This window comes from Amphibalanus amphitrite, unplaced genomic scaffold (assembly GCF_019059575.1).
Source record: "Amphibalanus amphitrite isolate SeventyFive unplaced genomic scaffold, NRLGWU_Aamphi_draft 000205F_arrow, whole genome shotgun sequence".
Lineage (NCBI taxonomy): Eukaryota > Metazoa > Arthropoda > Thecostraca > Balanomorpha > Balanidae > Amphibalanus > Amphibalanus amphitrite.
This window is the reverse complement of record NW_024881700.1, coordinates 234,099-260,441: the sequence shown is the minus strand read 5'-3', so window position 1 is coordinate 260,441 and position 26,343 is coordinate 234,099. Positions and strand designations below refer to the sequence as shown.

General features: G+C 46.9%; 3 protein-coding genes across 10 annotated transcripts; 2 read left to right on the top strand and 1 right to left on the bottom strand.

The window, feature by feature from the left end:
- The first annotated feature begins 546 nt into the window (after positions 1 to 546).
- Positions 547 to 11,038, top strand: LOC122384999 (serine/arginine-rich splicing factor 4-like). 4 transcript variants are annotated; one of them, XM_043372896.1, is made up of 10 exons: positions 547 to 710; positions 4,754 to 4,879; positions 5,255 to 5,325; positions 7,303 to 7,410; positions 7,577 to 7,646; positions 8,998 to 9,071; positions 9,508 to 9,696; positions 9,886 to 10,053; positions 10,312 to 10,374; positions 10,640 to 11,038. In XM_043372896.1, the coding sequence occupies exons 2-10, from the start codon at positions 4,754 to 4,756 to the stop codon at positions 10,776 to 10,778; spliced, it is 1,008 nt and encodes a 335-aa protein (XP_043228831.1). In that variant the 5' UTR covers positions 547 to 710; the 3' UTR covers positions 10,779 to 11,038. The 4 variants fall into 4 exon arrangements, with proteins under 4 accessions (XP_043228831.1, XP_043228830.1, XP_043228828.1 ...); XM_043372895.1 differs by having other exon boundaries at positions 556 to 710; positions 7,574 to 7,646; XM_043372893.1 differs by lacking the exon at positions 547 to 710 and adding an exon at positions 4,096 to 4,193 and having other exon boundaries at positions 7,574 to 7,646.
- Positions 11,039 to 11,490: 452 nt separating this feature from the next.
- Positions 11,491 to 15,922, top strand: LOC122384997. Of its 3 annotated transcripts, none has more exons than XM_043372886.1 (6): positions 11,491 to 12,012; positions 12,840 to 12,923; positions 13,267 to 13,416; positions 13,730 to 13,860; positions 14,276 to 14,542; positions 14,741 to 15,922. In XM_043372886.1, the coding sequence occupies exons 1-6, from the start codon at positions 12,001 to 12,003 to the stop codon at positions 15,744 to 15,746; spliced, it is 1,650 nt and encodes a 549-aa protein (XP_043228821.1). In that variant the 5' UTR covers positions 11,491 to 12,000; the 3' UTR covers positions 15,747 to 15,922. The 3 variants fall into 3 exon arrangements, with proteins under 3 accessions (XP_043228821.1, XP_043228823.1, XP_043228824.1); XM_043372888.1 differs by having other exon boundaries at positions 11,796 to 11,858; XM_043372889.1 differs by having other exon boundaries at positions 11,906 to 11,919.
- A 57-nt stretch (positions 15,923 to 15,979) lies between these two features.
- On the bottom strand, positions 15,980 to 24,624 carry LOC122384998 (UDP-galactose transporter senju-like). 3 transcript variants are annotated; one of them, XM_043372890.1, is made up of 8 exons: positions 24,532 to 24,590; positions 23,283 to 23,383; positions 22,032 to 22,228; positions 21,010 to 21,127; positions 20,318 to 20,370; positions 19,927 to 20,066; positions 18,411 to 18,578; positions 15,980 to 18,084 (listed from the first exon to the last, which is right to left on the bottom strand). In XM_043372890.1, exons 2-8 carry the CDS (start codon positions 23,330 to 23,332, stop codon positions 17,590 to 17,592), a joined length of 1,221 nt encoding a protein of 406 aa, XP_043228825.1. In that variant the 5' UTR covers positions 23,333 to 23,383; positions 24,532 to 24,590; the 3' UTR covers positions 15,980 to 17,589. The 3 variants fall into 3 exon arrangements, with proteins under 3 accessions (XP_043228825.1, XP_043228827.1, XP_043228826.1); XM_043372892.1 differs by lacking the exon at positions 22,032 to 22,228 and having other exon boundaries at positions 24,566 to 24,624; XM_043372891.1 differs by lacking the exon at positions 22,032 to 22,228 and having other exon boundaries at positions 24,532 to 24,599.
- Between the last annotated feature and the right edge of the window lie 1,719 nt (positions 24,625 to 26,343).

Here is a 26,343-nt window from a genome sequence, read left to right as displayed (position 1 = left end):
GACGGTGGCGGATGGTAGTCTCTGCCTTGACAATCCTTTCACTCCCTCTCACAACGAGAGGTGAACTACTAGCGGTATACACTGCTAGCGGTTCAAGTGGAGATCGGCTACTCTCAGCCGTGCCACAAGCGCACGCCCGGTGTGTTATGGGCCGTGAGCCGCTCCAAAATGGCTGCAGTAACTGGTCGATATAGGTAGTAAGCAGATGCAGAGATGCAGGTGGATTGATGACCGGCAGGCTTTTGTGTTTTACGAGGGTGAAGGGTCGAAGTCGGCTGCTAAGTGGTGAGCGGATTTTATCAGATGCCGGTTCACTATGACCTTTGTCCGGGTCCTGGTACCCTGACGCACTCTTGGAGAGCCGAATCACAGCAAAACTCCATCCACGACTGTATCTATACGGCTTACGCTTTTCTGAAAACGTCTGCGTTTGGCCTGCTAGTTGCTACGGGCCCGGCCGGCCGGCCGGCCGGCCCCGATTGGCGGTCCTCCAGTGACGTCACCGGTAGTGTTAAGCTGATTGGCGAATAATACATGGGAAGAACCGGGACGATATCCCCCTAACAAAATTCCATCGCCACCCGTTTTGTTGGCGCAAGACGCCATCTTGTTTCCGAAGCTGGCGTGTGTGTTGTTTGGTTGTTATTTTAGTACGGCTGCGATTTATCAAATAAGCTCTGAAAACTGAAAGTCACTGAGGGGAAAGAGAGGTAAGGATTCAGCTCTTACCCTTTGATGTACTACCCCGTTTAAGCATTTCTTGTTTGAGGCTAGCCAGTTTTTTATTTCGAGGGTGCGCCAGTTATGTATCATTAATCATACCAATACATTCTTGCTGCATTAATTATGCATTGAAACTGAGTTGAATTAGCTTGAGTGGTAAAAGAGATGTTGTTCTATGTTCTTTATTATGTAGCTACATGCCTACTTAGTGTTGAAACTTCTTGTTATTATGAATGGAAAGTTCCCTTCTTCTCATTCTGGGTGTTCGCTGGGCTTCAAATTTGCGTCATGTCAATGTTGAACATGACAGGTAGAGGGGCTGATGTCTGTGATGAGTCTTTGTTATGCTCAACATGGTCTTGATTTTTAGTCATTTATCTAAACTTTCATGGAGTGTTGAGTGTTTCAGCTGTGTAAGTACTTAGATACCTTGCCAAGCCAGTGTTTTCTAATTTCTTGTTCCTCTTTTGCTCTGTTAATACTTTAATTCTAAACAGAAAAAATGGTCTTAGTCTCTTTTAATAGTCTTTTTTCAGCTATGAAAGGTCCAGGACTATCCCATTTTAGGCATATTTAGGTAGGTACATCTTATGTAACCATTCTTTCTGGTGTGCAAGTAGGTACCTTCCTACTATAGTCTGTTTTTCGTATCTTCTACCTTCACTCAAAGATGTTTTGCCCCTCCAGCACGTTTTTAGGGTATAGTTTTCAAATATTGACCGCATGGCCCACCACTCATTGCAGGAGTTTGTTGCTCGTGTTGGAGTTCGCCTTCGCTGCGCAGATAAAATCGGAAAAGAAACCTTTAAGCTAGAGCATCGCTTGTATTATCGTTACCACGGTTAATTGGTACTGCATACCGACCTATACACAAGGACGTTTTGCTGTTCATAGGTACTTGCATTGTGCGAAGCGCTCTTGCTAAGAACATTTAAAGAATAGTTTAAAGCTTGCACTTCCTTTTCATTGGACAAAAGAAACGAAATGTGTTATTATGTTCTGCCATATTTTTTCAAATGCTTAATTTATGTTTTGCTTTATTTACGTTGCGATAAATTTTACACTGACGAATAACAAAATTGTCTTAGCCCACGCCCGCTTGGGGGTCCCCAGGCAGATTTGCTTCATCTTATAGTTTTCCTATCTGCCTCACGCGATCATCCCGAAAAGTAAGAAAGATACGAAGACGCGGGCAAGAATCGATGGCTCTCAACAATTACATACTTTCAGCAGTATACGTATATAGTATATACCGCACTTTGATGAGATCAATAGTGAAGGCCACTGAAGGTCATAAATTTAAAAAACTCCCGAGTTCAACATGTTTGGACAAATCTGACCAAACCTTGCCAACCGATTGAACTCCGGGGGGGGGGGGCGCCCGGACTACAGCGGTCATCGGCGCCGATTGAACTACAGCGCCGTCGAAACATTTTTAGTTCTAGCAGCTATTAGGTATTGTCGAAAGCTGCTGGTGATCTTTATCATCTGACCTGACTTTTTGACCACTGGCAATCACCAACGCCTTAGGGCTTATATTATGATACACAAATGCAGGTAATAACAACAATAACACCCACGTAGGTATGCATTTTTCGTATTATATTCCGCTGAAAGCATGACGGAGTTAAACGGTGCCACCGCCGCACGGTAGGCGATCGGGCCGGTCTAGCCTCGCGAAACCTCAAAGACACTTTTTTCCGAAAATTGGAAAACAACGCATACTAGTCGACAGAAAATTCATCAAAGATTACGATTAGTGCATTTGCATGGCTCCGGAGACATTTTTTCGTAGACAAAAGTGTCGTTAAAGACGGTGTTCCGTAACACTTCATAAGGGGGATAATCACAGCTGATTTTTACGCTCTTTGAATATTTTGCGGAACGATGAAATTGCTAGGTGTTGAGCATCCATTTTGCATGGAAAGTGAAATTTAGATGTTTAGACGATTCCGCAATAGAAAGCAAGTAGACAAAATCAGTTCAAAATGTCTTATAATTAGGTTAACTTTTTATATTTTTTCTACCACTGAACATTAAGTTCACTGAATTAACCAAGCCCAGCAAAAAAAGTTTTACGAGGATGAACTGAAAATAATGCTGTATCGCATGCACTAAGACACTATCTATTAGGGGAGCCAGTGAAAATTTGCAGCCACTTGCAGCCCTGGCATCCAGACACTTTTTTCTTCTAAGGGTTGGCCGTGGCTTGGTGCACTTGAGCACAAGTGGTAAATGCCCCAAAGGGTGTTTTCACGATAGCTCAAAACACCCAGGCAATAGAGAGCTGCAACCTGGCATACCTGGCCTTTGATGCACGCTGGATCTTGTGACACCAATCGCACTTTCAAGACAGGTCAGGTCACTGACCTATGACGTCATACATGAACCTCTGCACGATCCTCAGATGTCGCAACCTTGCAACGCTCTCAGTGCCAGAGTAACTTTCACAGGGAGGTGAGACTTGCAGGACTTATTGTCCTTCAGAGGTCTTACAACTTGTATATCTCAGATTTTTCCTAAATGTCACATAAAGTCAGGTTGGTCACGTGACCTCACCTATAAGTCAATGGGGAAATATGAAAAATGTTATTTTGGCGCCAGGAATGATATTCAATTGTCTCAAGTACATGGAATCGTTACTTCATGCACTCCTTGCAAGATCTGATGCTGCATTTTTGCATTGTTGACCTTGCATGACGTCATTTATGACGTCACTAGGGTCATACGAGTTTTTCGTCAATAACTCCCGATCACATTGAGCTAGAGAGTCGACAAGGTCACCAATGGACTCCGGAAGACCTGCCGAATCGAATGATATGCGATATGACCTCCTTCGACCAACTTCGTGATTTGAAGACCTCTGACCTGACCTTGACTCGAGGTCAAGGTCAGGTTGACCTTACGGTGGCCTCACCTGAACAAAAGTATACTATTCGACGCGCCTGAGCAAGGCGAACACGACGATGTCAAAATCGTGGTTCTGCGGCCATTTTTGCGAAGTTATTTGCCAAAAACCAAACCCGCTGCTTGGGTCACGTTATGAAATGGGGCCTTGCCGGGCGAGATTTACGCTGTTTCATGATATGTATAAATAGGTAGGGCATAATTGTTTGAATAAAAAAAATTGGTTTGGAAGCAATTTTCTACGGAGGTACACACCATTTCAATGTCCTACCCAGCTCATACCGTCATAAATTTCGACCTACCCTCAAAAGTATTCATGCGTTATTCGAGCAGCAATTAGGCAAATTGCAAGCTCGCCACAGAGCACAAATCCTATAAGAGATAGTCCTTATTTAAAACATATGCTCATTGGATATTCAAGAAGGTTGCTCCTAAATATTGTGGTTCTAGCTTCAAAAACATGGATGTTATGAATGCCGATAGGTTTCGCGAGGCTACACCGGCCGGATCGCCCACTGTGCGCCGTCGGGGCTTCAACACTTTTCTTTCTGGTATCCAAGGAAGTAAGTTCGTTATTCTGGCGATATTCGTTGGTTGTGCTCCTTCTTCACCGCCTTATTTCAGTCACCTAACCCACATTTCTTTTGCTTTGAAACGTTGCAGGAAAACGTTACGATCATTTTGTCTTGTCTGAGACCAAGCCCTTCTGTTGTTTGAAAACATAATGAAATTAGAAAGGGATAATTTTGCCAAAATGAAAATATGATGACACGTTTTTATGCAAATACATTTCACTTGACAATGAACATTGCATTTTTTTTTGAACAGCTAGGCCAAGGGGACAGACGTTCGATCTTGCGCAGATCTTGCGTTCGAGTTGCGTTCGAGATAAAAATTGACTTTGCAGCGGTGTTGATTTAATTAGATGTTCGCTGGAGCACGTGATTAGAGAGTTTACCGTCTTTGAGTGAAGGTAGAAGATACGAAAAACAGACTATAAGTTATTATTTTTGGGATTACCTATGGTTCAGTGGTAAGAGATCATTGTTGATATTTTAGATGCATGACATGATATTTTTCATGGCTGTATCATGGACTGACATTTTTATTGTTGATTTTTCAGATGCCTGGCACCAGAGTGTACATTGGAGGTCTTCCTCAAGGAGTCAGAGAGCGGGATGTGGAGAGATTCTGCAAGGGCTATGGAAGACTCAGAGACATTCTTTTAAAAAATGGTTTTGGTTTTATTGTAAGTACCTAAATAGTTAAATACCTAGGTACCTATCATACCTAGTGAAGGAATGAATGTGGAATAAAGAAATGGATAGGTGTTGGCTTAGGTGCTGCAATATTTATTGTATCATTTTTTCATAGTGCTCATGATGAAGTCAGAATGCTGTCTGATATTATCTCACATCACTGCGTAACATGTATCAATGATATGTAGTTCAACTTTTTAAATTGCTTGCTCATTTTGGAATGGTAGTTTATTGGTCCACATGAAATTTGTTACATTGGACATCTTTATCACATTTTTTCTTTGTTTAACTATTATTATTTTACATTTTTTTATCCAGATATAAATTATTATCAATTGTTGCTCATCCACATTTTATGTCTTCAGGAATTTGATGACCCTAGAGATGCTGAAGATGCCTGCTATGAACTTAATGGCCGTGATTTGATGGGAGAAAGGTATGTTCTATGCATACTCTTAATGTCATTCATTGGCAATGGCTGGTAGTGTGTTTTGTGAGGATGTTTGAGTTAACCAATAATCATCTTAACCCGCGCCCGGCTGGGGGTCCTGGATTTCCACGCCCTGCTGGGGGGGGGGGTGTCTGAACACCCCCCCCCCCCTTCTAACTCGGCTCCTGGGCCACGTAGCGATACGCGGAAGGCGGCGTTCGAAAGAGCGTCAAAAATAATGATGAAATCACTTCGGTCAATTTTTCGGTCAGGTTAAAAGGTCAGGTCACCAGAGGTCATTGAAGGCAAAATTTTGCCGATTTCCAGGTCGAATGTCGACAATTTCCAAGAAGCCAACGCATAACTCGGGAACCAATAGAGCTACAGCGCCGCGGAAAAGCGCATTCGATAGCCCTTTTAACGCCCTTTCTGAGTGATTTTCTCAGATTTGACCTAACGTCAACGGTTTTGCCTGCAGGGGGCAAAAACTGCAAAAATAGCCGATTTTTTCGGAAACAGTTTTTCTGCAATAACTTTTGACCCGAGCCTTGTACGAGCTTACTTTTACCGGCATCGTGTTCCTCTCGTCAAGGCGCATCGAATGAACTATAACTTGACCTTGAAAGGTCAACTTGAAAATTTGACCTCAGGTCAAGGTCATGACCTGACCGGAAAGGGTCATGTTGCATATCAGTCGATCCGTATCGTCGAGCTAAACACGTCTAAGGCGTTTTTATCGCTCTAGCATGCCTCTATCAAAAGTTATTTGCGAAAAACTGTTAGATACCATTCGTGACCTAAGATGACCTCAGGGGCATAAACAGGGGTCACGGACACCATTTTCATGTTCAGTGTGTCTTAAAGGGACCCTCCCACCTTCAAAAAAGTTAATGAATTGGCATGAAAGTGATGTCGCTCGGTTCAGAAAGAGCAAAAACGAATATCTACCAAATTTCATCGAAAAATATTCACCGGTTTTCAAGATATTAGACTTTTACTTTTGTGTACTTTTTGGGATCTCCGCTGTTCCTAGCGACTTTATTTGAAAGTGCGGCATTTGTTGCGCGCAAAGCAGCATATACCACCGCGTGCTACAAAACGTTTTAGTCAAACAATTAATGGACGTTCGAAAGCCTGATGACGTCATCAGATTCCCGTAATGGTTAAGAGATAGGGACCACGCTGGTCCCACCCTGCAAGTAAAGGGAAGAAATTTCTTGAACACCATAAAGCTGCGGGGGTTGCGACCAGGATAAATGGTGGTTTCTGAGCCTGGCCGCAAACTTGGCTATCTCAACTCAAAACTAATGTTAAGGTGGGAGGGTCCCTTTAACCACTTGTAATTCAGTGTTTGGGAGTGTTTATAATGTCTTTCGTCCAAAAGAGGCGCATTTCAATTTTCTCCCATTGACTTATAATGGGGAGGTCGCAAAATTGACCTGACCTTAGGTCATCGATATCAAAATTCTGAGATATACATTTTGTACATGCTATTGCTCTTAGAAGTCGCTGAAAGTTTCAAAGCGATCGGTCACTCGCCACTCGGTGTAGCTATGGCAGACATTGAAACTTTTTATGAGGTGAGGTCACTTTAAGTGACCTGGTGACCTGACCTTGAATGACCTTGGTCTGAAATTTTTACAACATGTGTAGAATTGATGTGTGATAAGGTGTACCACGCCGTTTTTTAGATATTCGCGAAAAACCACAAGGGGTCAACCCCCCAGCAGGGCGCGGGTTAAGTAGAGGGTGCTTTCTTTTGTCTAAATTTTTTTTGCAAGAAGAGTTACTGATGTGTATGATGAGATGCTTTGGGCAAGGCTTATTTTGAATGTAAATAAACTCCAGCATCATTCTACAATAGATAAAGCATCCACCTTACATAAAATACTACATAATCACATCACATTGTGTCATGTATGGACAGCAATTCGTCCCGATTTTACGATCTTTGTGACACGTTACCGCGGTCGGTGTCATCAGGATTACGATGGAATCGGCTCGTGGACCGTCTCGTCGCTACGACGACTGGCGTGGCGGCGGCGGCGGCGGCGGCGGATTTGGAGGAGGACGCAGCAGGAGACCCACCAGGTCAGTGGAATAGGATCAGTTTCTACCCATCTTACAAACAGCGAGTGACAAAGGCTATGTGTTGTATTGTTTGGCATTGCCTTGTCGTAGGGTGTCATGTATTCAGACGAGGTCTCGCTGAGAGCGTTTGACAGCCACGTAACGCTCTGGTCGGTTGTTTCAGCAGGTTTGGACCGCCGACGAGGACCGAGTACCGGCTGCTGATCGAGAACCTCAGCTCGCGAGTCAGCTGGCAGGTGAGTGTACCGCGCTGCCGGCGGGTGGCGGCCGGCGCCGCTGTGACTCCCGAGGCCGGCACAGGGGCGCGCGCTCACAGTATTCCCGCTCGGACAGGTGTGTGATGTGGCCCGGCGGCCGAGCTCTGGTCTGGTCTGGTCTGGTCTGGTCTGGTGGGCCCGGCGCGCCGGCCGCGGTGGTCTGACGGCGGCGGCAGAGGGGCGACGCCGCGCCCGCGGCACTGGTCCTCCCAACAGCGGCTGACGCGGCGACATCCGCTCCTGGGCACAGCAGCCAGACACTACGGCTTACCTTAACGTTACTCTGCCGTCGGCAGTGCTTGCTGGCCACTTAGGCCGATGCTATAAAAAGTACGCTACGCTTACTCAGTAATGGAACTTTCCTTTGTTTGCCACAGTTTCCCCCATACCTGTTCAATTTTGAACATTTTTTCATCCGATTAGTATAATATGGGTTGCTCTGCTGTCGGCTCCCGACAAGTGTGCTGTATCTGAAGTGTCCCCTAAACGTTGACCAATTCTCTTCAAGAGCGCCGTCCGAGGCGCAGTCAGGCGGCCGATGCGAGCCCCAGGCCGGGGGCGAGGCGCGCGGCTCGGGCGCGGCTCGGGCGCGGGCCGCCGCGTGGGGCGCACAGTGCGCACTGGGATGGCCCGGCCGACCGGGCGCGTGTTGGATGCGAGGCGGTCAGGCGCGTGTGTTAGTGGTCTGAGGGTCGGATGACTGGTTCGGCAGCTCTTGGTTCGGCAGCTCTCGTCAGGGCGCCAGGTATGACCGCTATCGCCGGCCGGCCGGCCCCTTTCTCCCCCGCTGGCCGGCCGACCTCTGTCTTCCCGCCCGCCGACTCGATTTTCTCCCAGCCGTCTCTCTCCCCTATATGGGTGTCGGTAACCTCTGCAGGCAGGGACGAGCTCTAAAAACCTGATTTACATCGTCCCTCTTCTCTGACCCGTTGGAGTCTTTAATCCTGCATCGGCGCCTGATCCGTGTTATTTCCCGGGCCCATCATTGTTTTGCTGCCACGCCGGGGGCCAAATGGTGGTTTGGTTTTACTGAATCTCCGTAACTGACCGCGTGTTTCCGTGTGCGTCGCCGCCATAATTTTTGTGCGGCTATCAGTTGGTTAGTGTGCAATGAGTCCTTTTAGTCCGCGTCCCCCAGTATGTCATATTCAGCCTTTGCTACTGATTAGTGCAGTAACTGCTCCTTTGCATAGCTCACTGACGGAGGACGCAGCAGTTGCTCGCCCTCGTCCTCCGGGGGCAGGCTGGCTGTCCTTCCAAATCCCAGGGAGGGTCAGCGGCCTGTCTCCTATTCGCCCCGGCCCCACTGACGCCCTGCTCTCGCGTCCAGGACCTGAAAGACTACATGCGTCAGGCCGGCGAGGTCACCTACGCAGACGCACACAAGGACCGACGTGGCGAGGGGTAAGTGTCAAACGCGGGGGACCGAGCAGCTATTTAAAATAGTTTTTTATCTTTGTCCGTTGTTCGTATTTAGTTCCTTCGTATAATTTGTGTCGATTCTACGTGTTGCATTCAATTTCGAAAACTTATTTTGCGGTTTGCATTCACCATTTCTCCCATTGCTGTAAATACGGCCCGAATTTTATACAACTGGTGCTGTCTAGCACGACACTTTTGCGCTGTTTTATCTTACCTTTCTCTTTTATATCGAGTCTCACTTTCTAGTCTTTGTATCTAGAAGGTTCTATCTTGTGGCACACTTGTTTTATTAATCCGACGTTATGGGCGCAAAATGACCTCAGTAGTCGGCGCGCCCTTAAGCCCCAATTATTTAACTAACTTGTACAACTGGTGTGTGCTATTTGTACTGAGTCACACCCGTCTGACCGTCCGGCAGTGTGGTGGAGTTTGCCTGCTACTCGGACATGAAGAACGCCCTGGACAAGCTGGACGACACCGAGCTGAACGGACGCCGCATCCGCGTCATTGACGACACTCGCCGCGCCCGCCGCCGCAGCCGCAGCAAGAGCCGCAGCCGCTCGCGCAGCCGGTCTCGGCGCCGCAGCCGTTCCCGTTCCCGCAGCAGGTGAGAATGGCGGTGAAGGGAAACGGCCGCGGAGTAGTGTAAACGGGCTGTTGACTCCGCTGTCTGATGGCCCTTTTTTAGGGCGATGGTGCGTGCTGTCAGTGTGTTCGTAGTTGCGGCAGCGCTCTCTCGCCGCGGTTGCGCCGTGGCAGACTGTACTGTGTCTGACCGTAGCTCCCCTGCCGGCAGGTCTCGCTCCAAGTCTCGCTCTCGCTCCAAGGACCGCCGCTCCAAGTCGCGCTCTCACTCCAAGGACCGTGACTCCAAGACCAGGTCCAACGGACGGGACAAGTCGCGCTCTAAGTCCAAGGAGCGTGAGGCCAGCGCCGACAGAGGTCGCGACGGATCTCGCGACAGGTATGAGTCATACCCGTCGACTCCCGCGACATTATTCAGGGCTGGAATAATGAAATAATGTGAGCTGGGGAGCTTTGTTCAATGTTGTTGATGCTCGATTTTTGCTGTTAGAATGACAGCTCGATAGTTACGACATCCTTTACCTTCTAATCTTGTTCCTCAGTAACGTCAACAGCTGTTCATTGCTCACATACTCAGGTGATTTTCAAATGATTTTCTGACGTATTGCTAAGTGCTAACTCATTTGTGTATTCCCAGGTCCAGGTCTAAATCAAAGGAAAGGGATGCGGACAGGAAGTCTGCTTCAAAGAGCAAGTCTCGGTAAGATTTTTAGTTTGCTTTTTCTTTGTTATCATTTTCCCAGATTTCACAAAGAATTAGTGCTCAAGAAGCTTCTTCATATTGATTTCAATGTTTCCGTTGATTCAGATTTCTCAACAGCCTGTTATAAGTTCGATGACGATGTACTTTTATCATCATATCTTACTGAAAGTAAATAGAAATCACAGTTCATGAGCCTGCTGTTCTAAGGCGGCTGGCCGTGCCTTTCTTTTTCGCTGACATTTGTGCGCTCTGTGCCCGGCAGGTCTCGGTCCCGGTCTGGCTCGCGCGGCCGTGACGACCGCCCGCGCTCCCGGTCGCGCTCTCGCTCCAAGTCTCGGTCCCGTTCCCGCTCCCGATCCCGGTCCAGGTCTCGGTCGGGGTCTCGTGGCGCCGACGACTGATGGCGCCGCCCCCCCCCCCCCCTCCCCCCTGTCGACCTGTCGCGCCGGGGCGGCGCGGCCGGCCGGCCACCGATGAACCGCGCGGCTCGGTGTATGTCTGTGACTGTAGGGGCTCGCCACCGGCAGGCCGACCTCTATGAGCTCCGTGGTGTGGATAGCGGACTGCGGGGTAGGTCATTTCACGTGTTAACATCATACCCGCATTCCCATGATTGTGTCTGCTACTGAGAAGTTATTCACCAATACACTTATCATCTGGGGATGTTTCTGTTCACTGCTGCTTGGGAATATTTCGCACTGGTATCGTGTCGTGTACACATTGTGGAGATGTCACGGTTATCACTGACTACGAATACATGAGCAAGTAAATGAGGAATGGATTTTCCTACTCGCTCACTTGCAATCCGTTTGTAGCACGTTTTACGCTGCTCATGTAGTCCTGGTCACTATCAAGTATCACCCAGGGCTCGAGGCATCTGCTTACGACCTAGCCCTGTTTTACGGGACGCCGCTACCCGATGCTATCGAGCATTGGCGGCGGCGCTTCAGATGAAAATGCTTTATGGAAATGTCAATATTGACAACTTGACACAGTCGTGGATGTATGGCGTGCGTATTGGGAGAATAAGGTGGGAGGTGAAGGCTCATAAATCGCGGTCACGTGTTATTTATGTAGCGGTTTCAATGAAGGTCATTTCGGACGGTTTACAGAGAACAATTGCTATACAAGATTCTTAGAAAACTATATTGATATAGGAAATGTTTCCTCCTGAATTCGGTTGGTCGAAGGTCGAATCGTCCCGCCACGAACAATTTCCTAGCGCTGTTCGCAAGCTGTTTGTTATGATCAGCGTGCTACACCCTGGCTTGCATTTATCGGCTTTTCATTGGTCAAACCTCGTAGTTCGTGCAATCCGCCAATGAGACGCTGAGAAATGGCATCACCGAACTTCCAAATATGGCAAAATTGACAGTAATCCGAACGCTCCGAACAGAAACCCAACTGTCGTGTGTGACCTGTGTGACGGTGCTTTATCCTTTATCCAAACATCTCTCTTTCATGCATCGAAACACACAGGGGTATGCATGCGAGTTATGTAGGAATTTTGGCATTTTCATAGTAAATACAAGACACTAGCAAGTGAGCCAACATCGGCAGGCCTATATCATTACAGCAAGGAAGGTGATTTTAGTGGCCCACCCATAACAATTTAAAATAAAGATGCTCACCAAGGTAAGCTACTTTTGGCCTTTTTTATTTGGCATCAATCTACATTTTGATAAATCAATAATAGATTAGAGTAGATTATAGAATAGAGTGGGCTGGGTCATAACCATTTATAAGATTGAAAAATCAGGAAAGGGATTGGTTCTCGTACATCATTCCTTTTATTCAAAGGAGAAAATATGGTATATCAGTGGGAGAAATTAGGAGACTGTTACTTGAATGCAATGTGTTAAATTGAGGCATTAGGCAATAGTAATTCCAAACTTTGCGGCACTATGCAGTGTTTTTTACAATGTTAACTAAACCCTTGGGGAAAGGGTGGATAACTTCAACTACACCCTGCATGTTGATGCGCAGGTATTTTTAAGGCGCAGACTTGCCTTATTGTATTTTTTAAGCTTATTCATTTGAATGGTGTGCCACTGCCACCACATCTGGGACCGGGATACTGGGGATACGGTTCTGATAGAAGACTATACGATTGAAATATTCACAGTGTTTATGAATATATATTAAATATCTTAAGCCTGAAACAGACTCTTTCCGCAGTCAGGAAATCGCATGCGAGAGCCTATTCAAATACATGGAAGCACACTCGCATCAATCGCACGCACCTCCCGCAAGCGATTGATGCGAGAAGAATTACAATGTATTTGAATAGGCTCTCGCATGCGATTTCCTGAGCACGGAAAGAGTCCGTTTCAGCCTTTAAGGAAGTTTAAGGAAACATCTTTAGATAGGGACCCATGGGGGTTGTTGGAATGTGTGAACTGTGAACTCATGAATGTGCTATAGCAATGTTCAGGTTAATTTACTAATGCATTCTTTTTCAGAAAGAATATGTTGAGATGATTGGTGTGAACTTGAAGCACTATATTCTATGTGAACGTCTGGACATGATACCAAATATAGAACAGGTATGTGCCATTCTGACCTGGGAGTTGGAGTGTGACCTTGCCCTTGACCTTGCCTGTGACTACTGTTCTGCTTGGATTCTGACAGTTCTGTATGGTTAAAGGTTTCTGAAAATGAAAAAAAGTATTTGTAAAACCTTGTTTATCTCTTTTGTAATATTTATGTTCAATTAAGCCTAGTGAGCTTCTGTAAAAAATAGTTTTTTTACAATTGTGAGTTGTGACTCCCTCATGAAGTTCAATTTTGTCATATCTCTGTTAGATGGATGCATTCTGGAGCTGTTGGGCAGCTCCCAGTCACCTTGGTAGCTCTTCCAGTTCTCTCACACTATTATCTCATTCACAGGAGCTCCTGAATGGGAAGATCATCTGCTACTCTTGTGAACCCACTAAGGAAAGTGTGAGGCAATGGCAGACCATGTTTGAGGATCTAACAAAGAGCAGCCTTTCTAAAACTGAAACCTGCATGCAGAAGAGGGCGTTTGTTCTAATTGCGGTAAGAAAATCTGTGAGATGTCTCACATATAACTAGGTAACACTTAACAGTTGCATGGAAAGAATGATTGGTGTGTTGTGTTGGTGTGAATTGTTTGCTTTTCATCTCTGTTGAAATGAGGAATATTTTTTAGCATCAAAAGTATTGAGTAGGTAAACATAGATTCAACAAGCAGGATTATTTATCAATTTGAGTTTTATTCCCACTGAAGACGATTTGTTATTATCTTATTTCACTATTTTCTTCGTATTTCGTGTAATACTTCAATAACAACTTCTAACCATGACCTTACCTGACAACCGATCTTTTCCAGATGACCCTGGCCTGCCAGCACTATTCCCGTGACCACCCTGGCAAGAAGGGCATCTCGCCCAAGGACATTGCCTGCCCGTTTCGGGTCAAACTTTCCCTTCGAAATATTGAGAAGGCCCTTGCTGATTCCAAGTAAGTTCTTGCTCGTTCTTTCAGTTTGTAGAATAACCTGCGGAAAGTCTCGATTTATCAAGTGAAGCTGGTGTGGTACTTTCTCTCATAATCTCGACAATAGTTATTCATTTCTGTTCAGAGACATTTTATTATGTGTGTAAGATATCTAAATGTTTCTCTTAAGATTATTATACCGAAACATCATGTTTTTTTTCTGGACTACACTGCTCCGCTTTTCCTTTGTTGACAAGTGGTGCAATATTTGTCAGAACGATTGTTGGAACAGAGTTCGAAATTTGTTTCGGCGTCAGAGGAAGTTGTTTGCTACAAAGGCAACTAATTCCTTACGGGATGGGGGGGGGGGGCAGGTGACAAAGGGCTATTGGCGGCTGACAGCCGGAGCGACCCCAATAACACCCCCGCCCGCGCGCAGGCGACGCACCCCTAGGATGGACGCCCTCTACCCTCTGACTGTCCGGTCGTCGGGCGGGCCGCACAACCACTCGATGGACGCCGTGCTGCGTCACCGCCGCGTCTCGGACGCCACCCAGCAGCGGCTGACGGAGCTGCTGACCGAACACCGGTCACCGGCCCGGGCCTGGCGCGTCTTCTGTCGTCAGATGAAGGAGGAGCTCGGAGACAAATTCGAGGAGGCGGCCAGCGACAACGCCGTGATCCCGGATCGTGGCTACATTTACCGGTGAGAGACGCACGCGGCAGGCTACCGTTCGGCCCCATGTCGCAGCGATGTGAAAAGAAGGGATGAAAATGATACACTGGGAAGTTTGTCTGTAGTACGGCGGCCCATTTTGCAATCGTGCCATTGTTGGTCGGTGGGGCCGCGTTTTCGGTTGGTTACGCTCTCGACCTGAGCGCGTCGTTTTTGTTTTTGCTGCAGGCTAAACAAGAAGCTGTTCGGCCGTGCCCAGCTGGACACACGCAGTCGGGAACACCGAGCTCCTCGACAGCCTTCCTCCTCCGAGTGCCACCTGGAGCTACTGCGGGAGCAACAGCAACAGCAGCTTCAGCAGCAGGTCGCAGTGGTGGTGGCAACTGGACGGTCCCAAGGCGACCTGATGCGCTTCGCAGAAAGTACCGACCTGTTTGACGACTGGATGGAGGACGATCGACTACCATCGGAAGTGCTGGATGAACGGCCAGACCCTTTGGCTGTACTGAGTGAACCATCCGACCATTCGACGGTACTAGTGGAACCTTCCGACCCTTCCGGAGTGCTGGGCGAACCTTCCAACCCTTCGCTGGTGCTAAATGAGACACCTGGTCATTCGGCACTGCTGGTTGACCCGCCACAACAGTCAACAGTGCTGAGTCAACCACCAGACCAGTCTGTCGAACTGACTCGCCCACTGTCAGACGGAGCAGCCTCTTCACCGCCGTCAGCCGAGGCCGATGATTCACAACCGTCGATCATGGTGATCAATGCTCCCTCGCCGGACGTCCGTCCGGACCCAGACCCGTCCGACCCGCTTAACGAATCGCCCTCGGTGGCGGCCGAAGAGGCCCGCCGCCTGCTGGAGGGCTTCACCGACGAGGTGGTGAAGACGATCTCCGAGGGTAGCGACTGGCGCCTGTGGGCGCGCGCCGTGCAGACCTTCACCACCCGCTGGGACACGTTCGCCATGACCGGCCGGCTGGCGCTGCTGCGCGGCGCACGGTCGGCCGTTCGGATCCGCAATCAGGTGCGCTCCATCTGTGACGTGTTCACCGTGCCGGCCACGCCGCTCGAGGAAGCGCCGATGGACGGTGATGTGGCGATGGAAGAGGCGACGGACAGCGGTGACACTACGGAGGTGCCGGTGCCGGTCGGAGCGCGTGGTCAGGTGGTCTGTGTACTCAGGTCAGGCCCGTCACAGACGGATGATCCGTCTGAAGTGACCTCTTAAGTCGTTTGTGGGGCGTATGGTTTGAATTAAGTTTTCGTGGGTCAGTGGCTGAGAGCTGCCTTCTTTGTAGACTCCTGTATGAAGCCCCACCCATATCTCAAGACCTCATGGTGTTTCAATATTGTTTTTCTTCACTCGTGATAAAATGGGTTCTCAATCATGACTTCGAGCATACATTGCAGCATTTTCCTAACAAATGGCCGTATGTATGCTTCCTCGTTAGAACAGAGCGCTTGAGACTGAATCAACTCCGAATGTATTATCACTGCATATTCACTAGGCCGGTGGCCCAGAAGGCAAAGCGATGCCACTTGCCGTGAGGCTGAGCTCACAATGCAAACGTGCCGGCACCTATCACACTGGCCAGGGCAGAAGAAGTAACACCGCCAGACCCCCCCCCCCCCCTACCGGGGAGGTAGCCCGTCAAACATTTCGGTGAACCGCCTCACGCAATACAATCCAACGCTATGAATCTCCGTTCCCGATTCCATGTTGAACACGTGCAGAGTATGAAAAAGGCGCTACGAAAATACGAACACCGCATGAAAGCCACAACCGAACATGCAGTCTCACACTTTGGTTACTTCAAGGTGCGTGGTATGTCTTACGACACAAACATGAAACAAAACAGCTTGAACGTCAGACGTTCTAAAACGAGGTGGGCCATCCTCGCCCACCCTGATTGTCGAACGAACACAAGGCTATAGAGAACACAACTTAATCAGGTATCAAAGGAGCCCAGGTTTTCATAAAGCTAACATAGCTGGCCATTCCCCTGATCAGCGATCGGTCATATTCTCCATCAAGCATCATAACAATTGATTGCGATACCGCATTATCACACCTGCCAAAGTTACCGGCCACAGACGAAAGTATGGGATTGAACACGTGTCACTAGCATTCTCCGGCAACACTTTTGATAAGGGCCGGGTTTCGAGCAGTAAGAGAGTCGAGTCTACCCCGTCGGCAGTAGCGATGGGTAGCAACACAGCTGCGTCGGGTTCACCGCGATACCGGCGGTGACAACCGACAAACGGACAAATCCTGAGCGAACTCTCAGCAATGTGACTGAACACTGCGCCACAGTGCTTAACTATCCCTCAGAAACCTGAGTATCTAGCTACCGATTGGCTTACGAAAGCGGAATTAGCACACAATATGCATAGGGCAACAGTTGTGACTATGAAATCGCTATTTGAAGCGCAAACGTAACAAATGTGCAAATCACGGACGCTGCACATGAACAGTGCTGATTAATGATAATTTCATGCGATAATAACGCGACTAGAATCACAGACCAGTGAAGATGAGTAAGCATAGACTAAGCTACCTACCTAGAACTCCTACCTGATGTCAAACAAGTTAAATATACTGACCTGCGATGGACAGCTAATTTCAACAATCACCCGGAATAACTGAAACCATAACAATTAACAAGCTAAGTGCCGTGCAACAAAACGAACGATAAAATAAAACGTTCGATAATAGTATGAAGGGCGTAAGTAAGGTATGATCTCGCATTCATCCTTGCATATCCAACGACGCCTAACGTTGACAAGGATAACAGGCAACAGCCTCTACATCTACACTCGAGCATTTCCCACCACAGCTGTTCAACGAGCAAAGCGGGTCGAGATCCGGCGCATGAGCTATACCGTCTGGTTATGTCATCACGGCCGACAGAAACTGGCCGTCGTTTTCCGCTCCGGCCGGTTCCGGCGGGGCGCTGAATGCCATCACGCCTCGCCTTTCACAACCGGTGCGGGTTTAAGCTCTTCTCTCCGCCAGGGGGTGGTGGTGTGTCTATGCGAGTGACGGGATGAAAAAAATGGAGACGTTCTCTCTAAGCATTCCGCAGCAGCGGCTGGCCGCTCTCCGAATCACCTTCCTTCTGGGCGGCGCCGGCGGCGGGCGGAGGGTTTCTCACCGGCTGCTGAGCGTACACGCAGATAGCTGCCGACACGATGGCGATCGCCACTGCCGTGTTGGCGTACACGGGAATACCGAATATCATCCAACACAGCACCGCCGTGAACATGAGCTCCAGCGCGCTGGCGAACGTCTTCAGGATCGAGTCGAGCGAGTGCAGGAAGTAGCAGGTGACGATGCCCACCGTGGCGTTATTGAAGACAATCATTAGCACCGCCGGGCGGGCCACGGAGCGCAGTGCCGAGGCTGTCAGCGCTGCAGACAGCTCGCCGCGAACAGCCAGGGTGAGCACGGCGAACACAATGGAGTCAGCGTACATGAAGGCGTTCTGGAGCATCACGTCGACGCCGGCGGCGCCCTGCTTCAGTAGGTACTCGTTGTACACGCCGGCCGTGCACGAACAGAACACCTGGAGGCACGGGAACACGTGCAAGCAAGCTGTCAGTATCGGGGAGATAACAGTTGACGTCGGGACCCACGAACAGCTCTGCCACGACGTCGAGGCCTGAATAAGCCCGCTTTATGCTCTAAAATGACATACTTAAGCGTCATTTTGCAACATTTAAGCATTACATACAGTGAAAAGATCGGCTATCAGTTATCACCAATCACGGCTAACAAATGTTGGCGAAAGAAGTTCAAACAATGAAAAAGTATCGTCAAAAGAGACAACACACTGACGCCCCGGGCAACAAATAAACTTCATTATGGCGGCCTCCGTCATATACGGCTCACCTGCACCAGGATCAGCAGCAGGTTGATGCTGAAGATGCCGTCGTGCCACGTCTTGCCGGCCTGAGCAGACGCCGGTCCGCCGAAATTGAGCTGCTTGATGACGCAGCCCAGGGTCAGCAACAGCAGCGAAAACCACTGCCGGCCCGACAGCCGCCGTTTGAACAGCACCTGTCAACACATGCCAGAAGGCAAATCAGAAAACCAGCGGTTTTTATTGCAAGGGGAAAACAATACTTTCGTCCTACCACCGAAGCATCGGGCTCTCGCAAACGTGTTTATTGAAACTAGACATTTAAAATAAATGTCTAGATAGACATGGTCAGAATTTAGGAACGCGCATTGAACAGTCTAACGAACAAAATACCATATAAAGGCAACATCCATAGCCTACAAAAAGAGGAACCGAGTAACCTGAGACGAGGAAAACAGACAATACGGACACGAAACAACATCACTAGCCAGCCCCGGTGGGTAATTACGAAACAAAACCGGACAGAATCATGAACCACAGGACAATAATGGCTCTCTCGCCTCAACCTCACGACATGGCAACATGGCCACGTTATGGTCACTAAACCAGCCATGCTACGATCGTCTAATTTCTGGTCTTGCGTCGCCCATCGATCCGAATTCTGTATACCGTAAGGTAGGGCTATTTGAGACAGTCGGGTTATAATTTGAGACAGCATGTAGTGGTTTAGTAAAATCGGTATAAAATGAAGACCGTTAATTATTTTCTATTGCCATTTTTGCACAGGTTGGTGTGGAATCGAACGGTGAATTGTCTGAGCAAAAGATGTCAAACAAAATATCAAAAGGTTTTAATTTTTTAGGGCTTTTGCCACATACCGTCTCAAATAGTCCACCTTACGGCATATAAATCGTACCTGATAAAAGAATGATAATCGTAACAGCCACACCCCCATGAGGCTAAGGGGTTGTTGCCCGACTATCCGTCCTATCGTCAATATCCGCCGAATGGGATCGTCCATTCACCCCTCCCTACCCGCCCTCGGCCGTTGGGAGCGCGGTACCGTAACAGTGTGTTTGCACTGCGATAACAAACTGTGTCAACGGAACTCGGCATGGGGCGGCCTGAGAGGCCCCGCAGAGAGCTACACCCGTTCCCAACCCACCCATGGTGAGGCTATAGGTGCACGCCTTAACCTCAACAGGGAAAACCAGCTTCAAAAATGCATACACATTCGTTAGCGACAAGCACCTATACGGGCCAGAGTGTGTCCCATCGTGTGTGCGTGGCGCAATGTGGTTTAGTGATTTATCGCATTCACTGACGTCGATAAACAAAATGCAAGGTTTGCGTACCCCTAGTGTAGTTTCGGGACAATGGGTAATTCCTGGTCAAAAGCGGGATTATGGGTAACCTAACTTTCCCGGCCCGATTCCACTTGCCGGAAGTTACACCAACTATACCATTCTGCTTCCATTCCAATGTGCCACCCTACCGTCCCTAGCCCAAAGCCTCGCACACATTGATACAAATCAGCCCACCGACCTGAAACATGACGCCGGTGACGACGACGCGCAGCTGCAGCAGCAGGAAGTAGGTGGTCGGGTCGAACGCCTTGAGGTTGACGAACGTCAGCATGTTGTAGATGCAGTAGAGCACGGCCGGCACCAGGTACAGCAGGCATGCTGTCGGTGACGTAAGTGAAAAAACGTCACGATATCATGGCCGTACAAGAATATCAGTTTCATGGTCCTACAATATCGTCACGCTAGTGGCTATTTATGATCATTTGGCCACGTCGGGGACAGTGCGAAGTGAATCAAGTGACACGAGACATTTATGTTATTCAACACGGACAAATGAAAACAAACAAGCTTCTGAAGGTTGCTTGCTCTACATGGATTTGAGTGCGCACCATGACTAAAAATACACTTACCTCGGCGGTTAGCAATGATCCCTTCGACGAGTGCAGATAGCTGCCATTTTTGCCTGAAATAATAAACACCTTGGATGCATCTATTTTAACCATAAAGACCAGCTTAAAAAATGGCCCCATGGACATGGGACTCAAAATTATGCTGTTGTAGGAAAACGCATGACCAAATAATTACTATGATAATCTTAAATTAGCCAGTAAACACATACAGAATCTATAACCAAAACTAACGACAATGCCATTTTTACCCATGGAATTCTTGCGACACAATTCACTTGCGTAGGTACGCAAAAAAAAAAACAGGAAGTCATGTTCATTCCGATCATTAATGTAAGCTCCTATTTCAATGGGATGCCAGCTGCGCCGTAGAGCTCAATATGAAGTAGGGGTGTACCTATTATTGAACAATGGAAGTGACATTGTGTCAGTTGCATACTTCCAGCAACAACCTATTCTGTCATCAACTGCATCAGATAGAACAAAAACAAGCCTTATCCTAACCAAAGGTTAATAATACATCACAGAACTAAAGCAACAGCTGTTCTTCAATGGCATTTATACTACAAACATACACATGGATACCTACCTACTAGTTTTGTTTTGCCAAGTAAAAAATCAAACATGCTCAAAACTCACATACACTTATTTTGTTACACTTTCGGCCTGAACTAAATATCTGGTACCATACTCACTTGTGCAGATACAGTGCCAGGGACATGAATAGCTTGGTGAACTCGGTCAAAATTACAACAGTCACTGTGTTGTAGTCATAGCTGTTGTCCTTGTTCTTTGTAGCAGTCACCAGGATTCCTACAGAAACAAGATCAATGTAATAGACATAATGATATAAGGTAAAGTAAAGTACAAACCTTCACATTAAAGGGCAGTAGCAGCCAGCAGGCATCCCCTAAACAAAACCCTACCCATTGTTTAAAAACATCTTTACAGCTACCCTAGTAGCACACAACATTGATACAACATCGAGATATGTTGAAATCAGGTTGATTATCAATATTGGTGCTTCAACACGAATTCAACATTGATTCAACGTTGATATCACGTTGAAATTTGGTTGTGCTTTGTTGAATCTTGGTTGAAGTTCAACATTGTAGTTCAACATCGATACAACATTGTCCCAATGTTGAGTTCACAATATCGACAGATGTAGAATTTCAACATTGTGATTCAACATTGATACAACATTGTCATGATGTTGATTTCACAATATTGATAAAAGTAGAGTTCCAACATTGTGATTTAATTACTATATTGCCCCGCAGTTGTGTTGACACTTGACAATATTGAAGGGAGAATGCTCCCTCGGGTGTAAGGGGTCCCATGAGCTCGACAGGTCCTAAGGCGTCAATCGGACTAGTAAGGGTGGGATCACTGAGGTTCCAACTAGACGAATATGGTCTTATAGAAATAGTACCTATTGGTATCTTATATAAGCATATACGTCTTGAATATGACGTAGGTATAGAGAGTTATAAAGTGAATCGATCCTTAAATAAAGATAGCTCTACTTCATAAATCCTTTTATATCATCCTCAACCTACGTTGAATTAAGCAGCATTATTGTAATAGGCATTATTTTATTCGGGTGCCACCGGTGCCATTCAAGTATCACGGACCACGGTAGGTCCTACCAGTCGTGCGCTGAGCTCTTTCAGAGACCGTACCGACTGGAATCTAGCGACCGTTGGGCGCTGACCGTTTTGAAGACTGTACGCGGCCGGCAGCGGGCGGTCCCATCCTCGCCTCCGGCTAGAGAGGGGGAGACCGCGACAGGGGACCGCGCGTCCCCATCCCGTTGTGCCGGCTCGCAGAGTGCGGACGGGTGTGTTGAGTGTGTGGTGTCCAGTGTCGTCTTGCGTCTCCTCTTCCGACCATGTAGGTTTCCGCCAGTTTCTGCTGTGTGACAATCAGTGCATTTATCCTAGTTCTTACAGTGCAAAACTGGCGCTGAAACGTTCTCTTCAAAATGGTGGCGATCACCGTCGTCACTTACTTGCCTGCGGCAAAGGGAAAAAGTGCTGCCGGTGGCGTAATGTAGCGCCATGCCTTGAAACAGGGCCCGGTAAGTATAAAAGAATAGATGCAGGGTAGTGGGATGCATACATGCACTTACATAAGTAGGTATCTATTATCTGAGCTGAAAATGACTGAACTGAATTTACTCAAAGGCCCAATTTATTACCGTTGTTACATAGGAATCTCCGCTTTGTTACAGGAGTGCGAGGCTCGACGGGCGACTCAACCCCCACGGCCCTGACTCAACCGCTCAAGATGTGAAAATGGCGGAGACTGAGCGGCGGCCGAGGTTGTGTGACGTGACGTGATGTGTGAAGTGTAGCTGACTCGAAAAAAAGTGAAGAGCTGTGCATATATCATAGAAATACATTTTTCCCCGAATATTGACTGTGACGGTGACACTGGATTTGGAATATTTTAGATAATTACGGGATACCTACGTGATTTCGTACACGTATAGGTCTGTCGACAACATCGAGACAATGTTGTATCAATATGGAAACAATGTTGAATCAACCAAGAATCAACATCGAGACAATGTTGTATCAACACCGAGATAATGTTGAATCAACCAGAAATCAATATCGAGATAATGTTGAATCAACCAAAAATCAACATCGAGACAATGTTGTATCAACATCGAAACAATGTTGTACAATGTTGTCCTGTCAATATTGATACGATGTCGAAATTCAACATCGTATCAATGTTGAAAGTGGCTAACAGATTGACATCGATACAACATTGTTGTCAATATTGATACAACATCGATACAATGTTGATGTGCTACTAGGGTATGTGCAACCATGTAATCTGTCCATAAAAATAAATAATATGGTCCAGCTGACTAAATGGTAGGATTCAGCTCATTTAAACATTAGATAGGTACCCCACACTACCTACATGAATCATATAAATAAAATTGGCTTACCCTGATTTATGAAGAGAGCCATGTAGGCAATGAAGATGAACAGGCTCCATTTGGTGGGGAAGAGGTCTCTTAGTTTCTGTGCAAGGGACATGGCTCCTTCTCTGAAATGAAGTAATGAAGCTATTATTGAATAATTTTATGTAAGATTGCTACAGTGCCACACATACTATATTTTCATTTCTATGCTACAATCACAATCAATGTCCAAAGGAGCAAAAAGCATACTTTTCAAGAGTCTGGACTTTGTCAAAACATTTTTAGCTAGCATCAATGCGATAACCAACTACTATCTAATCAAACCCAACATAAAGCATTATGGAAGCATAATCAACCACCAAAACTTTGCTGTCAACTTATAAACTGTTTTAACCAATCATCAATAGCTGGAATTAATTTGCAGACTGTTGGTCAGTTGACTTAGTCAATGTTTATTACAGTCCATGGAATTGGTCTGCCTCTGCAAAAGGCACCATCTGCAAAAAAGTAGTTATAATTTGTCTTTAAAAATGGCTTGGAAACCTCAATAATTACAGCTGCTGCTGCAAATCATCAACAGCTTATCTCCTCCAGATGCACTTTTCCAGCTCTTTTATTTCAGATGCATTCCTTGTACATAGGTAGCCATGTAGTAAAAGCATATTTCCTACATGAATAAAAGTGAACTCACACTTGAAGCTGGAAAGCAGAAAGAAATATTGCTAAGCAGAAAATGAAGATTTGTTTACATACTGAGCATATCAAAATTAATTATCTTAAAAAAAGTCCCTGTAAATGCATCATGTACAAAAAATGGGGTGATGACTCTGTGGCTAATGAAAATCCACCTACTGAGCCATCTGGTCACATCCAGAATTAATCTACATTAAAGCTTTTTTCCTGATCCAAACAGAGGAGGACCCCAATCCATGGCAATGGAAGGTGTTAGGTATACGCACAAACCAAAGAACGTGACATTCTACCACTTTTTCAACATTTTAATTTAGGGTAATTTTTAATAATTAGCAGGTAATAATTAGTTGGTTTAGCAGGTAGGTACCTACCATCCCAAAATGCCCACTAAGCAATAAGCATGTTATCAAGCATAACACGACGATGACACCACACAACACAATGGTGAAAGTTGGAAAGTTGAAGTGAAAGCTGAAACTTATAGCCTCTTAGATCGAAATAGCTTTGCTCTCGGCCTCTCCTATAACAACATGACTAGGTAGCTCTTGGACTAGCATTTTTGATGAAAATGAAAACACACCTGGACCTCTTGCGATTAGGAAATTCACGCTTACATCGTCGCTCCTCACTCACGGCCCAGACGCCCCAAACCACAGAAAAATGCGATTGATGTGAAAGCTTCTGTTCAGAATTTGAGCTTACACTGAGATACCATAAGGCTGCCTTCAGGGCCTCGGGTAAATCAGAGCTTTCTTTGTTGTATTTTTGTGGAATTTTTCACTCGTGCGACATAAAACATGACATAAGAAGCTCATTTCAAGGTTTTGAATTTTACCAGGGCACGAGGAATGGCCAAAAGTTGTGCGATTTGGTCACGTTGCCATAGAAACTGGCAAAACAAAAAGATCCGACACCGATTCTAGCAGTATTGAACAGGAGATGAGAAACTATGAACGTATCAGCAGCGTCACGAAATGTCAGCCTGGTCAGAAAACAAACAAATAGGAAGCAACCACTAAATGATAGACTGTCAGAATACGGTGAATAACAATTGCGCTGTGTAAGTATGTACATACATACTGCGACCAGTAAACGACGTGAACGCACTATCCACAGTATGCAGCATAATAAACGTGGTGTGCTCAACTATTTTGCCGGGTGCCTCTCACCTGGCTGCTACATTGTAAGCCTGCAAGCATTGACGATTCTCAGTGGCTCGGTCCACGGAACAAATGACTGGATCGTCCAAAGGAATATGGCCAGCTCGAACGTACGGCAACACTTAGCCAATTGAGAGGCTGCCAGGGGATCATTTCTACACATGAACATACATCAGGGCCCTGTTTCACCGGTGATAGCAGGGATAGCAGCACGCTGCTTTTACACGTGTCAAATTGGGTTTCCATGGAAACATCAACAGGCCCATTGCTCCAACAATACCACAAGTGTGACGTCAGCTCGCGCAATTTGATAGCAGCGTGGTAGCAGCGTCCCGTGAAACACCGCCCAGGTGACGAACGGGTGGCGGATCAATAACGATAGCCGCTCACACATATATGCGAATGTGATAACCATCGTCGACCCATATCCGTGCTGTTATAAAAACACAGACTGTAAGAGACTCAGTGAGACGTACGGCCCTCCAGCAAAAGAGTGGTTGGTTAGCCTATGTGCTTTAATTTTGGTGTAATAACTTTGAATATCACAGAGACACTCAATAGAAATGATCAGAGGGTTCGTGCACACGCTTCGACAATGGTTTTCAACAGCCGCAAGACGTACCTACTCAGCAATGCAGATCGCTCATTGTGATGTTGGCAACCAACCGGCAACCACTAAATACCTGAAGGGCCGTACCTGCTCACCGCTCATGTTTCGCAATTCGCATATAATCTCCATGTACATACGGTGCCACGTCATACCATCGTTTGAATGCTTAGCCGATCTCTTCAGGACCGTTATACGGAATCGTGTCATTCAAGGTCTTGCCATTCTTGGAGTGAAGCCATACGGCAGCAACCGGGCCGCCCTGTTTCAAAGTACACTAACAGCGCCCCGAAAAGCAAAACCGGTTTCTATCAACATTCAACCTGGGATGCTTACCATGCAGGTTGAAAAACCGAAGGGGCTGGCCAAGATTTTCACAGATGGGGCTGGCAACCGCTCAGCGGTTAGCAGTGAGCCGTGATTGTGAACGATCATCACCATTGAGTTAAGCATGTTCTTCAATCTTCACCACTTAATTCAGTGAACTGGCAGGATCAAAATCTTGTCTCAACACAACGAAGCCGCATCCCTACAAACGACGGTACGCTGTCACACAATCACATATAGCGCAAACAACCAAAGATACCTATAATAAACAGAGAACCGACCTCCCTGGATCAGAGGT